Source organism: Anas platyrhynchos, chromosome 3, assembly GCF_047663525.1.
Source record: "Anas platyrhynchos isolate ZD024472 breed Pekin duck chromosome 3, IASCAAS_PekinDuck_T2T, whole genome shotgun sequence".
NCBI classification, from domain to species: domain Eukaryota; kingdom Metazoa; phylum Chordata; class Aves; order Anseriformes; family Anatidae; genus Anas; species Anas platyrhynchos.
The window spans coordinates 82,345,670-82,362,039 of record NC_092589.1 but is presented as its reverse complement, the minus strand read 5'-3'; the positions used below and the strand labels follow the sequence as shown (position 1 = coordinate 82,362,039).

At 37.1% G+C, this 16,370-nt stretch overlaps 1 protein-coding gene across 2 annotated transcripts in view; it reads right to left on the bottom strand.

Moving 5' to 3' along the window:
- The window catches only part of MDN1 (midasin AAA ATPase 1), a 91,576-nt gene that overhangs the window by 52,416 nt on the left and 22,790 nt on the right, over positions 1-16,370 (bottom strand). For both annotated transcript variants that reach the window (XM_038176088.2, XM_038176089.2), the window contains exons 20-39: positions 15,770-15,883; positions 14,978-15,125; positions 14,691-14,801; positions 13,701-13,852; positions 12,861-13,039; positions 12,301-12,509; positions 11,622-11,768; positions 10,673-10,814; positions 10,407-10,541; positions 10,189-10,327; positions 9,116-9,254; positions 8,892-9,022; positions 7,203-7,347; positions 6,040-6,169; positions 5,250-5,483; positions 4,325-4,522; positions 2,734-2,942; positions 2,096-2,218; positions 907-1,104; positions 710-817 (exon numbers count right to left, since the gene is read on the bottom strand). In XM_038176088.2, the coding sequence (XP_038032016.1) occupies positions 710-817; positions 907-1,104; positions 2,096-2,218; positions 2,734-2,942; positions 4,325-4,522; positions 5,250-5,483; positions 6,040-6,169; positions 7,203-7,347; positions 8,892-9,022; positions 9,116-9,254; positions 10,189-10,327; positions 10,407-10,541; positions 10,673-10,814; positions 11,622-11,768; positions 12,301-12,509; positions 12,861-13,039; positions 13,701-13,852; positions 14,691-14,801; positions 14,978-15,125; positions 15,770-15,883 (3,091 nt within the window). The remainder of the gene's footprint in view (positions 1-709; positions 818-906; positions 1,105-2,095; positions 2,219-2,733; positions 2,943-4,324; positions 4,523-5,249; positions 5,484-6,039; positions 6,170-7,202; positions 7,348-8,891; positions 9,023-9,115; positions 9,255-10,188; positions 10,328-10,406; positions 10,542-10,672; positions 10,815-11,621; positions 11,769-12,300; positions 12,510-12,860; positions 13,040-13,700; positions 13,853-14,690; positions 14,802-14,977; positions 15,126-15,769; positions 15,884-16,370) is intronic.

Here is a 16,370-nt window from a genome sequence, read left to right as displayed (position 1 = left end):
GTTGATCTATTGTAGTTAATGCTTATTGAAAACCTTTTAAAATTAGATCAATTAGATCTAAGCATCTCTGAATCCTTTGCCATAGACAAATCCTATCAGTAAAGATTTTGCCTTTATTAGTCTCAGTGTTTGAGAAAAACGCTACATATCCTTCAAAGCTTCTGCTTATGAGAAGGTCAGATGCTGCTTTCACTTGATCCTGATTACTCTAACAACAGCCCATAATAAAAAGCAGATTAGAAATTCAAACCAGAAACAAATATACGTTAGCTCTTATTAAAGGGAGAGCTCATTTTGTGTTTGCTTTAAGAATAACCATTATGCATGCAAAACTTTTCTCAACTTACTTCAAGATACCAAACCATAACTATGTCCAAAATTTCATAAAACAAAGTTTTAAAAAATATATCTTTATATATATATATATATATGTATGTATGCATGTATGTATACATACATTAACAATATACATCTTCTGTGAAAAAATAAATGCCTCTTCAGTTACCAAGCAAGTAATTATGTCTGATTGCAGTGGTAGAAGAATTCACATGGTATTTAGTAGTGTTCGTTACTTTCTTCTGCATGTATTTCCATTCCTCTTTCACCCACACACTTCTCTATAGAAGTGCTGGGAAATATAACGTTAGGCTATTTTTTAAATCTTATTGTATTCTGCTTGCTTCTACATAAAATTAAAATGTATATTTACCTTGTTATTGAAAGCAACCATTTTAGCAATAATACTCTTATCAATGGCAGGAAACAGTGTATTCCCAATAAACTCCATATCTGCTGCTGACAGCGGATCAACATACACCTATAGAATCAAGAACACAGTGTGTTGATACAGCCAGAAAACTACAAGACAAGCTCATGGTAAAGTTTGAATCAAACAAATAAGCTTGCCTGAGTAAATCTATTAAGAAAGGACTTGGGCAGACCCTTTCTTCCACCTCCTTGTCTGTATGGATTCTGGCATCCAAAAATCTTAGTCTTCTTGTGCTGTACGTGAAAATTCATTCCCAATTCGGGAACATAAATCTCTGCTCTGTGGTCAAAGCATGCATTTAGCCCCTCTAATACAGACTGAGAAGCCAGGTTCAACTGAGGAAAGAAGTAAAGATACAATATTAATGCTCCACAAAACACTTTCTCATAATCTTTAGACAACAGGCTGAGATACACTGAACATAAAAGTTAAATTTCCTTGCTGTTCCAGTGCTGCCACATGTTATTAACTTCCAGCTAGGTTGTTAGTACACTGGAGCACCTAAACTGCATCTAACGCTTTCCTTATTTGCATATGTTATTTCTGTGTTTTCACCACAATAACAAAACAATTCTCCATTGTAAAATCTGCATTTTCAAGATGTTTCTTCTGAACTTATGTTCATACATTTGTGACGTACAAAAATCTCTCTCCCTCTGCAGTCTGGATTATTTAAATTTCATGGTTGTTTAAAAGCGGAACCACGACAGAAGGTAAGCAAACATTTAAAAATTTGAGATTTTACACTTGGCGATAATTAAAGTGCACATCACACTAGAAAGCACTAGGCACGTGAAACCTATTGTGGCAGCACAGGTAACACTGCCAAAATGAACCTCTTCTTGGTATCAATCAGTACCCACCACAGTGTATTAATCCCAGCAAAAGGCCTTCTATCTCAGTGAAATTATAATCATGGAAGAGAACATGTCCCAGAACTGGTGTGGATTACTTCCCGCCCTTCCTCGTTCCCACCCCCCAAAAAAAGTATCGGAAATGTTGGTTTTCTGCAGTAATTTAAGCTGAGATTCAATCCTCATCCTGCTGTCTAAAAGTTAGAGGTCCAGTTAAAGCTGATCTTCTGCACTTCCTACATGGAGGGCCTATGGATAGAGGGACTCCAAGAGGGAGATTCATCACCTTTTACGTGTAAAGATCACCTCCAACCAGGCACAAGATGCAAATAACTAAAATCAGGCAAAATTAATTTCAGACACCAACCCTCCCAGGTATTTGGGGTCCTACATGCCGGAATATACCCTACATGCCAAAATCAAGACTTTTGCTCTCTTGGAATATTCATTTGTGCACAGCGCTTTAATTTACCTCATCTAATACAATCCAGTGTCCAGCCTTTAATGCTGCTAGTAGTGGTCCATCTCGCCAGGCAAATTCTCCTCCCCTCCCACCTTCAACAGGCAAGTCTGTCCCAAACAAGTCTGTCACATCCTTTGGAAGTAAAGAATGGCAAAAGAAACAATTACAAAACTGCAAACAAGTTCAAAACCAAGCATTGTTATCTTTACCTCACATTTTATCCCTCTGCTTTAAATATCGCAGAAGTACAAAAAAAGAATAAATAATTAATAAATAAAAGCAGTATTTGCAAGATGCTAAAAGCTACTATGTTTAGCAACAGAAAATTGAACTGGAACAACAAAAAAAACTACAAAGAGCAAAAAAGCACCTTAAAGTTGCTTTCAAGTAACTTTGCAGAATCCAAGCAAAACATAGGAGGCAAAGATACACATTTACACTTGCAAAGAACACAAAAATTTGGGAATTAGTATTCACTCACATAAGCTGTTCTTCCTCATTTCCCCCTTCCCCTTTAACCCTTTGGCCAAGAAAAAAACACTGCCATTTCAGATTCAGTGCCACAGTTGAAAGAACTGTGCTTTTTAAGTAAAACAAAACCTCCCCCACCATAAACACTAAGTTACAAAGATAGTATTTTATTCTACCGTCTGCTCAGACAGGTTGATTCGAACAAGACAGTTTCCTGAGGCCTTTGCCAGGGCAGCTACTAGACTGGTCTTGCCCACACCTGGTGACCCTTCCAACAAAATAGGTTTGTTAAGCTGTAGTGCTCTCAACAGTCGCTGAGCATTCACTGCTGTAGTCCCAGCATTTAGAGCATAATCCGTAATGCTATTCCTTTGAAGAACAGGGCCTAAAACAAAGGAAAAGAAAACCAGGAACAATTAAGCCAGAATATTTTTACTGGAGCTGTTGACAATGTGCTTCTGAAAGAGGTCATTCTGTCTGTTAACTGCTGATCTTAATACAGTAAGCAATGAGAGATCAAGCTTGTAAATTATTCTCAAAGACGAGGCACATATACTTTCTATTTGACCCACAGCAGTGACTGTGGGACTATGTGCCCACATCCACTTGTTTACGTAGTAGTTTTCAAACAAAAAAAAAAAAAAAGAAAATTTAGTACTGAAGAATTCTGTTCTTGCACTTCAGACACCATGAATCTAAAAATCAAAAGCAGCTTTTCAAAATTTGGCACTGAAGGATACAATTCAGACATGTTATAAAACAACATATTAATCTGTTCAATACGCTGTCAATTCTGCGAAAGAGTACTTTAACTGAAGTATGCTACTAAGCACATCTTTTCTTTCATTTCATTAGGACTTATAATGAGAGAGTACTGAGCTTCTCATCTGTCAAATTACAACCAGTATAATGCACTGGGACACTACTCCCCAAATTCTGTAATACAGCATTGCTCAGGTTATAAATGATATTAATCACCTATTCATTTTGCAGATCTTTAAACCTGTTTGGTATGAAATAGAACCTTCCTTCTCTGATCCCTAGTGACCCAGAGGAAACTAAGAAATTTCCAAAGAGCATTACCTTGTACAATTTTATAAATGACTAACACAATCCATAGTATCAAAATGTTCAATGATGAATGACAAACACAGCACTAGGAACACACACTACATAGCTCAGTATTACCAGAAATCAGACAGGTGAACTTCAGAAAGTTCACAGCTGAATCTCTAGCACTTTTTGGTCCCCTCACTGTATTTTAGGAGCAGAAAACAGTATTTGGATAGTTCTTCTTGTGTTGACACGTGAGAAACTGAAATGCAGATGTTAAGTAACTTTGTAAAAATTACAGCCAATCTTTGAGAGGATATAGCAAAGGCAGAACATTGGAGTTCTGGTTAGAACACAAGGTCCAGAATGAGCTGTAGCTTTAGGCTGAAGTTAGTGGATGTTCTGACCATGCAAAGTGACAGAAAACTATAGCTCAGAATTAAAGATGTTTCATTACACCAAAAAACAAGTTTACTAAAACTAGGCTACTAACTAGTCATCTTACGAAGTCAAAGGAAGCAATTAACAGACACCTTAACTGCAATTACCAAACTTGGAGTCAGAAAAGCCATTTTCCTAAACTTTAGAACAAACTACCAACTGTTCTGTAACAGTTTAAGCATCCTACTTAGATGTAGTTACTAACAGAACTATAGGGATTTAAAAAAAAAAAAAGCACAGAAGAAATGTCCACCCACTCCCAGAGTCTCTTGCCTCTTGGAATGAAAAATGGGTCAATTCCCATGAAGTCGTCCATCCACACAAACTCCTTCTCCTTTGTTCTGTCATAAATCTTTAGTTCGTTCTTCTGATAACCAGTCAGCTCCAGGAATTGACTCATTTTCTCACATAAGAATGTCAGGCATTTTTCACGAGCTAATAAAGCCGTATCAGCTGAGCAGGATGTTGTACCTGTAATTAGGAAAGTTAAGTGTTCTTCAGAACCACAACTAGGCATATTCATCTAATGACTAACGTGACTGAATTCCTTCACAGATACCCATTTTGCACAGAGTTGTTTCAGGTACGTATTTGGTGCTAGTACTGAAAGCACCAGCAAGCAAAAGCACTATAACAGGGAAACTGTTCCATGAGCAACAGCAGTAAGGACATTTTATTTCAAGAAGTTTTTCTTCTCCTATCACTATCATCCTGATCCCTTGTTATAGTTTCCCAAACCTTCCCCTGCATTTCTTGTGGCTTTTCATTTTTCCTTCCTCTTCCCCTCTCTTCTATTTACCAGCTGGACCAGTGGAAAACATACAGAGATGAGTTCTGAGCTACGCCCATAATACTGGCTAGTAGGACCATGCTAGCCTCCGGGCTGGGGGAGAGAGAATAATGCATGCTAATGCAGTTAAGTACTGTATCATCATAGATCACTTCAGAAAACTTGATAAAAAACACTCGCCTGCTTTGCTTATGTGTTTACCTTTGAGATAGTGCTACTACCTGCAATTTACTTAAGCTTGCTGTATTATACAATCTCACTACTAAAACAAAAAATAACAGGATATTGTCAAATGAAAGTGAAAACGTCTACCCTAAGTGTTACCCAAAAAGAATTTTGTCTGCATTCCAAACATATTAATACAAATAACTTATTTTTTTGTTACCAAATCAGTGCTGAAAGACTTACCTGATCCTATTCCATCAATGTACACCAAACACGCAGCATGGACAAAAGACATCATTGGAGAAATATAAAGAAGATTATGTTCATTGGCAGAATCCATCCCTTCACCTTTTACCATGACATTCATAAAATTAACCCATGATAAGATGTCTCGCACGCTGAGAATACACTGGCGACCAAACTCTTGATTAGTCAGCCATTCAACAAAGTCCATCATGAGCTCTGCTATGTCTGCCCCTGAAAAAAAAAAGTTAAAAAATAATGCAATTATCAAAAGAATTTTACTGGTCAGATCTACTACATTGTCTAATAATAAGAATTGTTGTAACGTACACACAACTGTAATGCATGAATGTGGGTAGGTACTCCATTCCCTAACAGACATGATAACCAAAGAAAATTTATGCCTGTGCTATGTTACAGATTCTTTTAAATTCAAGTACAAAGACAGAGTCAAGTGAATATTAACAGTGAAGCTTCTGGCAGAAAACAAAATGCCAGTTCTTTCAATAACCTTACATTGAGACTAAAATTTGGCACTGAGGTAGCTGACTTATCCCCAGCCCCTAGTTGGTGAATTAAATAAATACTGTCTTGATCTCACTTCTGGCTGGTCGCAGAACATACGCTATGAAGGAAGCGCAGAGTCCGTAAGATTTTGTAACTGTCCCCAGAGAGAAGTGTACTTTCAATAAAAGGTACACATCTGTGTAAATTCTGAGAGGTTTAACAGCAGTAAATCTTTTTTTTTTCCTTAATAATGTTTGAAGTCCAACACACAAGAAATACCTACCTTGACGCTTCATTCCAGTCAGAGACAATCCTGGATGAAGATTGTGTTTTACAATCTGTATCAAATCATCACGGCCATTGCTTTGTGGACACCATATCTCCGTAAATCTATTGCGCAATGCAGGAGAAAGCTGCAAACAAGAAGAACCACATAGCAATTCATTTCACACTACATCCCATTTTACAGTGCTACTTTTTAGATAAAAATTTTGAGTGTGGCGATTTTTAAAATGTCTAGTAGTGGCATCAATCCAGGATCACCTGGTAAATATGAAAATTCAAAGAGTATGGAAGAAAAACAAGCTGGTTTGCAAGCACCAAAGCTCCATTTCATTTCAGGATGTGATGCATCAAAAAATGGCTATGTAAGCTCTCTTGTCCCTTTGCTTACAGGAATAAACTAACATAGAAATTTACCTTCAATTACAACTCCTTTCTGTAGTTCCTCTTACTCTGCCTGAATTAGTGAAGCAAATACATTAGCACAAATGCAATGCAGAAATAAATCCTTTTCATTGTTTTACAAGGAATTATTTTGTACTGTAGAAACCATCTTAATAGACTGCCTATCTTCTTTTAAGTAAAATAAAGCTCATTTCTTAGTCCTAAGTCACAGTATCCCTTAAAGGTGTTTTTGTTGTTTTGGTGTTTTTAACCCTGGCTTCTAAATGACTTAAAGCAGAACTTCATAAACTGTTTTTTTTTTCCACTTATTGAGAAAGGTCCTCACGAATATATTCATATTCACTGAAAATGAAAAGATGACTTCTAGCTGACTCTTTCTGAGAGGTATTAAACAGAACAATCTGCTATGCAACTTCACACTACTCGAGACTCATGTTAGAGATAGATTTGCTTGCTTTATGAGCCACATTTCTCATACTTGCAATATTCTGATATCAAGCCTACCTAGGGTATTTAGAAGCCTTAAGTTTTCTTCGACATTCTGCTCAGTATTGACTCACTATTGTAAAATTAATAGTACACAGAAGTGATGGAGAACAGATGTATCCTAATCTTCCTTTAGAGCTGTGAGGCAGGCTCCAACCAGAAAGCACTGAATGACAGAACTGGGATAATGCATTTTTATATTGCACCTCTATCACTAAACAGTTAATATGACCAGAAGATGTATATTATACTTCCAGTCGCTTTGACATTCACCTCTTTTTTCCCAAAGTCACCTCCCGGGTTCATGGTCGCAACGATACGAAATTTCTTTCCTGCAACCAACAGCTCTACTTCATTATCCTCATCATCTTGACCACCTTTTTCAGCAAGTACCAATGTCTTCTCAGCTTCAAGAACACTAAAGGGAAGGTTTTAAAAAAAAAAAAAAATCAATTTAATTTTTTCATACTTCATTTGAAATTACTTAAGAATGAAAGTCACAAGAATTGGCCAGATTAAACATTCATTGGTCCAGAAATTGTATTTAAAAATCAATACAGTCTGTTTCTTTTTCTTAATTGCAAACTTTTTTTTTTCAGTCAAAAGGAAACTTTACCCAACTTCATTGATAAGGTTTAGCTGAAGTGATTCCTCAAATAGACTTATCTAATGTATGTAACTCACAGCTCTCCAGTTTCCAAAAACAATGGCAAAATGCATGTTCACAGGATCAGATCAAGAAATCTGCAGTGATCTAGATCTCCCTATACTGAATCTGTTTTGACTGTGACAGTAACTAGCAAGTCATCTCCTTGTCCTTATCTCAACCCACAACCTTTTTTTCATCATATCTTCTCGTTTGGCTGAGGAGGTGGAGTAAGAGTGTGAGTGTGTGGTGCTTGGCTACCTACTTGTGTTAAACCACAACATGAAGATAAGTGAACTTTATGAAGAAAGGATAGCTGCAATGATCCAATGGAAAAAAGAAAAAACGGAAGAATAAATCTAGTAACAGAGTTTGGATATGGTGGAGAAAACACCTGCTAATTAACTCAACATAAAGGATAACGGAAAAAGACTAAAAATGAGAAATACTTCTGCAAGCAGACACGAATGTGCATTTTAAGATTTTTTAGCAAAAAAAGTAGAGAGAAAGCTAGATTCTAGTATTTGAGAAGATGCATAATTTTCAAGAACTCATTGACAATTTCAAAAATTAATATTGTAAGCTAGGGATTTTGCTTGTAGTTTTATTTTCCAGCAAGCCTCATGTTGTATACTGTTTTTAGATACTGTTCAAACTGTTTTTGTTGAACTATATTTTATATTGTTCATTTCTTTATCTAGGGACATGAGCTACAGAATAACTATAGCCTCTCTATATAGAGTAACTATAGCCTCTCATCATCTTATCTTTGTCCATATAACAAAGACAACAATTAGTGTGCAGATCAGTCTCTAACAGCACCATAAAGCCAAATGAAAAGCAAAAGCTTTAACTAAAGCATTCAAAACAAACATAACTAGTACCAACACATCAAGCAAACCTACACATATCTGCTTTTCAATCAAATTATCTTTTATTTTTCTAGGTAGAATAAGACTTTCAAGACTTCAGCATGACAAGGCAGTTCCATCTTATCTTACATTAGTATCTTTTACCTTAGTGATAATTTCAAACAGCAAAAATTGTCTAAGAATTACTATGATAAAAACTAGCACCTCTAACAGATGGATGAATAAATAAATAAATAAAAAGAAAACTGGCACAGAAGTTGAAAGATGAACATGTCTAGAATTATTTGTGTTACTCTTCCTTTCAGCAAGAACTACATTAAGAGAGCAGTTCACCTGGGCCAAGAAACAAGCGTGCCTAAAAAGCTATATTTACCCTGCTCAAGCTTGTATGATGCTTCACTGAGGATACTTAATACTACGCACATTTAAGACACACCAACATACCTGTTAAGTCTCTCTAGAACAGAATCATCAGCTAAAGAAATCTCATCAAGCAGAAAAAAACCTTCTTGTTTCATTGCTAAAACAAGAGGTCCATCACACCACTCAAACAGTCTAGAATTATCAGATTCCTCCTACGAAATGGAAAAGAAAATGAAAAGTTATTAATAACTGTTACTTCTTGCTTCCATGGTCACAACACCAACTATTACTGATGCAAGACAAACCTGGTCGTTTGACCTCTGTCTGACTGGTCGCAGTCCTCCCAGGAAGTCTGACGTCTCCATGTGCAAATGGCAGTTCACTGAGTATAGCTTCTGATTTGTTAACGCTGCAAAGATCTGACAAATGGTAGTTTTACCACACCTGCAAAAAGTCATTTAATTGAAAGGGCAAGAATGAAAAACAAAGCTCATTTTGGGCAGGATTAATACTTTCCTTGAAGATCTATGAGGTAAGGCCCTCAGCATGCAAATTCCTTTCTGTTCCTTTCTTTGAGATAAACGCATGGAAGGTGAGGCCATTATTGGCACAACTGTTGCTGACTTGCACAAGATGCATTTAATTAAAATTTAAATCAATATCTGCACTGATGGATTTCTACAGGCTCAAAAGCAAATTATTCCAGCCTGCCCCTACGAAGCAGTCTGAACATTTCAAGTGAACTGGAGATACTATCTGTCTGGATCATGCCTAAGTCTGAAGAAATAAACTGCTGAGTACCCAGAGTTCCCATTTTGCATAAGATACTACTTTTACCTTTTCCGGTGTCTTTCTTCCTTTCTCTCCCATAAAAATCTAGTCTCCAAATTTAATACCAGCACAGTAGCAGACAGCACCTATTTTTATGACCTCCCTGAGAGCACACAGGAGTGGTGGAAAATAAAGAAACCTCTACCACACCTATATTCTCTCCCCGCCTTAAGACATGCAACATGCATGTGCTCTCAAACAGCAAACTGCCAGAATTCCCCCAAATGGCTTTGCCAGTGACACACAGTAAGATTCTATAGGGCAACTTGTAGAAAGCAAAAACAAAAGACAGTCCCTTTTAATTTTACTACTTTCTATATAATTTCTTTGTAGTTATACATAATGAAGACAATCCTGTTAAAGACTTAGGCTGAAAGATGTGATTGCCACCCCTCAAAAGGAACTGTGGAAAACAGCGGTTGCAATTCTGCCATGTCAGAGGCTTAAATATCCCAGATCAGAGAAGCACTGAAGCCTACTTAACTATTTTGCATCTGACTCAGTTGCTGCCCTACAAAAAAACTACATCAAAAAAAAGCACGGTTACCCAGTGTCTCCCACCAGCAGTACTGGTTCACCAAACTCCAGGGCTCTTCCCACCAAAATGGCTAGTCTCCTCATCCCTTGTGTCCAGACAACGTGGTTAAAATCTCTGCCCATCACTGACATCTGTGTGGAGAATTTAGCTGCACAAAACAAAGCAATCTGTCAGCTTCAGGCACATCTAGAGGACTACAAATACTTTTTTTTTCCTAGGAAACTCACCCAGTAGCTTTTTGACACTTTCCCCTGAGAAGAGAGACTCAGGATATATTTTTTTCTTGAAATGCTTTTCAAGGACTCTCTTTATAACATCTACCTCCTCTTCTTTCCTAACTCTGCCTGCCAGAAGCATAAAACCTATAAAACAGGGGAAGAGAAAAATCAATTATTACCAGCAACTAAATATATACATACACTTAATAATTGGGGCTAGAAAGCAATTCTGCAGAGACACTTTAAAAAAACCTGAAGAAAGTAGCATAGCTCACCATCATTTGCTAAGTGCTGAAGCCAGTCATAATCCTTTTCCAGCTGTTCTGCCAGTCTGTACCTTTCACCCCAACGGAACAGATCCCGCAAGGTAATGAACCCATGCTTCCCAGCAAAAACTGTTGAACCTCTGCGGTAAGACTGTCATAATAGCAACACATGAGACATGTTTTCAGGAACTTGTCTGACCGCTTTAAGCAAGATTAATATGACATTCATTCAAACGAGCTGTATGCAAAAAAAATAAAATCCCAACCCACAGACCCAAATTACTTGTATGTAGGCAATTTGCTAGGTACTCAGGAACAAAATAATATAATTAAGTAATAAGTAAAAATAAGAAAATAAGTACATGGATTAAAACAAGATCCAGGCAAAAGATTAGGTTCTATACCAAAATGGATGTTAGCACTTCTAAGTTTTACTTTACTTCAATAGAGAAAAATAAACTAAGAACACCCAGTCTAGAAAGCTACAGGAAAAGCGTGCTCTGATTTGTGCTGCTGCAATTGCTTTAAAATACGAGATAATTTCAGCTAGTTACTAAGTTTTAAGTGTTTGTAGGAGTATCAGAACACAGCCCAAATTGTTACTTAAAAATAGTACCAAATTTAGCATGGCCGAACAACTGCTACAAATCTATTATTACACTTTCCACTCAGGCCAAAGAATGATTTTATGCTTTAAATCACAAGGCCTTCAGTTATTAATTTTCTTGTCACTGTTGTTGCTGCTAGCCTTCTCCCAAATCCAATATCACCTTCCTTGCTTCTTTATCCTAACCACTGAATTAATTACTTTAGTTGTGGATTATCTTCACTCAGTTGTGGTGTTACATCTGCCAGTTCACAAGACTGCCCTCCAAAAGGGATCTGTACTTAGTGCCAAAATACACCTTCTACAAAAGGCCTGAGAAACGCTTTCTACAAAGAGAAGAAAGACTCATACTTGCAGGTCTAACATGACTTTAACAAGCTTGCTGCAGTAAGAAGGTGGCAAACTGCATCGCTTGTGCAGGATGGTTTCCAGTTCAGCACTTGGCAGTTCATCAAAATGCAGTTCCACAAACCGATTTCTAAAGGCTCTAGACAAAACCTAAAATGAGAAAATGTTATTGCTTCAACTTTTCCTTCAATATTGCTTATGTTACATACCTCTTCCTATATATCCTAAGGAATATGATTAGCCCCATAGTATGCAAATTAGCATACACACATAAATGTAGGAAGAAAGCATAAGAGACAGTCTAGGTAAGGACAAGACCTTAAAACCAGGCAATAATTTAAGTCAAGTCTCTTCTCCAGCACTTTTGAACAAGAAATGTGGCATCAAATACAACATATTTGAACTCCTCATTCAGTAAAGCACTTAAATCTCAGCTATTCAAAATGAATTAGAGATTTAGTATCTACAGAACAAGCATCTAACCCGAACAGAATCCAGTTGTACTGGAAGTCATTCCACAAACACCTCAACCCTGTACCTCTTGAGAGTTTCATATTAATTCTGTACTATCCATCAGAAAGTTTTCACGTTATACTTCTACATTTAAGGACTCATTTCTCTAGAGTTGGAGTTACTCAAAGGCCTAGAGTTGGAGTTACCCAAAGGAAATGATTATACAGACCTTCCTGCCACCATAGAGACCTGGAGGATTCTGTGTAGCAAACAGCATGAAGCGAGGGGCAGCTTTGACAACTTCCTGAGTCTCGGTAATGAACAGCTCCCTGTTATCATCCAACAATCGGTTGAGAGCTTCCAGAACATCAGTGGGTGCCAAATTCAGTTCATCTAGTACAATCCAGTAACCCTTTCTCATTGCATCTATGAGGATGCCTTAAGAGGAAACAAAGTATTCTAGTTAAAAATCTAACAAACTAAACCAGAGCAAGCATTGAGATAGTTTTAGCAATGAGTTTTGACTCGGTATAAATATTAATTCAGAGAGGAAAGCAACAGTATTAAGTCATTTGATTATTTTCTTTGTTATATGCAGTAGGACAAGTAGCAATGAGATAAATGTGAACTCAAAAATTCACTGAAATTCACATAACTATCATAGGCAAATACTAGTAACTTTATAGAAGGTCCTCTCTCCAATGTGATAAAACAGGCACATTGGGCAGAAAAGAAAGCAAGCACTGAAATGAGACATGAATTTGAAATGAATGTAATATCCCCACTCACCTTCCTTAAACACCAACTTCCCAGAGGCATCTGATGTGTAACAGCCAATATATTCCTGGATGTCAGTATGCTCATGATTGTTAATCCTGACACAATGGTTCCCAGTAGCAGCAGCCAACCAGCGAATTAAACTGGTTTTACCAACAGAAGTCTCTCCTTGAATCAGTACTGGATGAGTCCTAAAAGGTACAACCAAAACAGCAATTTAAAAGCATATATCTTCTTCATATACAAGGTAACAGCATTATTTGGAATTCAAAATTTCCATAGATCCTTTTGTAACAGCATTACCAAAATACCATGATTTAACTCATTTTGAATTTCTAAGATCATATACTAAAATGGTAACAGAAGTAACTTAACCCCCAAGTGCTAACTGCTACCCACAAAGTTTATTGTGAGGGTACTGAGGCCCTGGCACAGGCTGCTCAGAGAAGCTGTGGATGCCCCATCCCTGGAGGTGTTCAAGGCCAGGCTGGATGGGGCTTTGGGCAACCTGGGCTGGTGGGAGGTGTCCCTGCCCATGGCAGGGTGGGGTGGAATTGGATGATCTTTAAGGTCCCTTCCAATCCAAACCATTCTGTGATTCTGTAAGTTTTTTAATGACAGTGTGAAATAAGCAGGTTATTCTAACTGCTAATTTCTAGATTATCACTTAAATAAAATTCATTATAGCAATAAAATGGTTTAAGAAGAAAATAGCTATATAAATTCAAATCAGTGTATAATGAAAAGTTAACTATAAAAGGAGAGTGGACATTACTAAGGCTAAGCAACAAAGACTAGGTGACACAATAATATTTAACTTTATACTGACAGAGAAAAAAACCACATACATACCCTGCAGACACAACTCTGACAATGTCTTTCAGATTAAGCTTAACTGAAGGGGTTAGCACATACGTCTCATCTACCGTAGGTTCTTTATCCCCAGCTGAAATCCAGTATCCTTCTATATTTATAAATTTTTCTCCTTGGGGTTTTGGTATTTGCTGAGGAGAGATGACAGTGAAAGTAAAGATTATACAAATGAGTTTCAATTTGCTAATGAAGACAATTACTGTTATACCACTGTAACATTCTCTAAGAAGTCATTTTAAATTACTCCCTGAGCACTCCTGCAGTAAGCACTGTCCCCGTGTCACCGAATGCAAATTACACGAAAAGCCTGAGCAGATTATTTCAAGGTCATGAAGCAGGAGTCTTTGCCAGCACCATGAAAAAATAAGTTTCCCAAGACATTCTTCCAACACATTTTGAAATAAAAAACAATTTGCCATTTGGAAGTGTAACTTTTCGTATTTGTAATAGTTGCTGCCATGAAGGTTTTTATTCTGAAACAAATACGCATCTCTTACAACTGGCTTCCCTACCCCAGCTGCCCACTCAGCCATGCAAACGCATTCTGGGCTCTCAGAACTAGTAAAGTTCTTCCTTTCTCACCAGAGACAAACCAAAGATGTTTGCTTCACATCCATATGTTCAGCATTTGGAATCTAAAAATGAAAAGCCTGTGAAAGCTCCTCAAAAACCTGTAAGCTTTACAATTGGAGTCACTATTATAGTAAGCTGCCTACACTTGACAAAATCACCAGTCCTCTTTTTTTTTTTTTTTTTTTTTAAACAAATAAACCAGCTAACATATAGGCATTTCATACAGAGACAAAATTACTAAGGAACTGCACTTTGAAGAAAAAAAAAGTTCTTTCATACAGAAAAAACCATGACTGTGGTTGTGTGAAGGAAATGTGGGAGAAAAGGCACAGAAGGCTACTCAAAATAAATTCTACTCTGAATTCCAATCAGCTCAAAGTAGGCTTTGTTACATACCTGCTTGAGAAGACTTTTGATATTGCCAGAGACTATATGCTGGCAAATGAGCTTTTGAACTATTGGATGAGAAGTTCTGTCAAGCTGCGTCAGAAAGCTCAAACAGAAGCCCTAAGAAAAAAAGTGATTGTCAGTGAATAAATGAAAAATTATTAGGAGGAAAAACAAACACAAACAATTAAAAGAATCATTTGACTTCAGCACTGTACCCAGAAGAGGATTTTCCTTTACCCAAACAGAGTCCGTAGTGAATACAAACAGAAATAAAGCCCAACATAGGTAATCACCTCATACAGTGAGCGTGGTATGCTGCTACATGGATTAGATGCTGCAAATCTCAATGCCCTGCAAAGCGTACGGAGACTGTAGTGAGGTCTGTGGCCAGTTCCATCCACCAGCTTTGTTTCTGCTTCCTTTCTCACAGCTAAGTAAAAGCTGCAAAAATAAGAGTGAAACCAGTTCCAGTTACATAGTGTTTTTACTGATTAGAGCATTGCTCTAAGGAAGTAGTCCCAAAGATTGAACAAAAACTTATCTCCAACTGCTGCTTTCTTTAGAAGCTCTAGGCTGGGAAAACCATGCCACGCTCTGCTATCAGTATAGTCAGTGAAACAAAGCAATAGAACATTTCAGGACCTTATTTTTGAGAGAGCTTGATACACGGAGAATAACTATAAACTAGAAGTATCCTAAGCACTTAACAGTTCTTCAGTGAGATTAGATGCCTTATTCTATGGGAAACAAAGGTTACTTGTTAAACACAAGATTTTAATTGATGTAACCTAGAGAAAAAAAAACGGTTTTGTTTTACATCTCTAAGATGGAAAATAAAGTTGCAACGACAGTGTTTTTTAACTGCTGTCACCAAGAAAGCATTTCTGAAATAGAGAAAGCGAATCTCCTCCCCATGAGTACAGAAACATTTAGAATGAATAGGATGCCTGCTTTCTAAGGCTGTGAGAATTGCTATGTATGGAGCACAATTGTGTTTCCTTAAACAGTCTAACGACAGATTAGTTGTGTATTTCCTTTTTGTGCTTTACTGCATCAAGGATTTCACGATATTACAACCAACTTACTTCACAATTCCTTGCACTGTGTTTTTGCTCACGTTCAAGCCTCTAAGGTAATCCATAATAAGAACTTGCAAGTCTCCTTCATTTCTCAATTCTTCTACGTAAAGTTCAGTAAACCTGTAAGAGTCAAATCAATCCATAACATTTAGACATCTGACAACATAAGAAAAAATTCTGAAAATTCTTTTTGACAAATGCAAATATAAGTTCATTTGAACTTAACAAGCCACACAGAATATTTCAGCTTCATTGTTCTGCATCACATTTTTTTATATTATTAACCCCAGGGAGGTAGTAGCAATTAAAACTTACTTTCTCACTAATAACTGCAAATGATTGGTTGCATGTAGTTAAGTGCACATTTATACTTTCACACAGTGTTCGTGAAACTGATGAAAGACTACATGTGCAACTTCTGGAAAAACTGTATCAAATACAAGTGGAAGATCTCTGCATTCGTGAACAGTACCGAGGAATGAATTTGCCACAACTCCAGTTTTCCCAGCCACAGCTTAAATTCCAGTATTCTAAATATCGTGCATCTGTTCTACCATGTAATCCACATTTCTTCCGAGTGAACAAGGTTTAATACATAGAGTTTTGC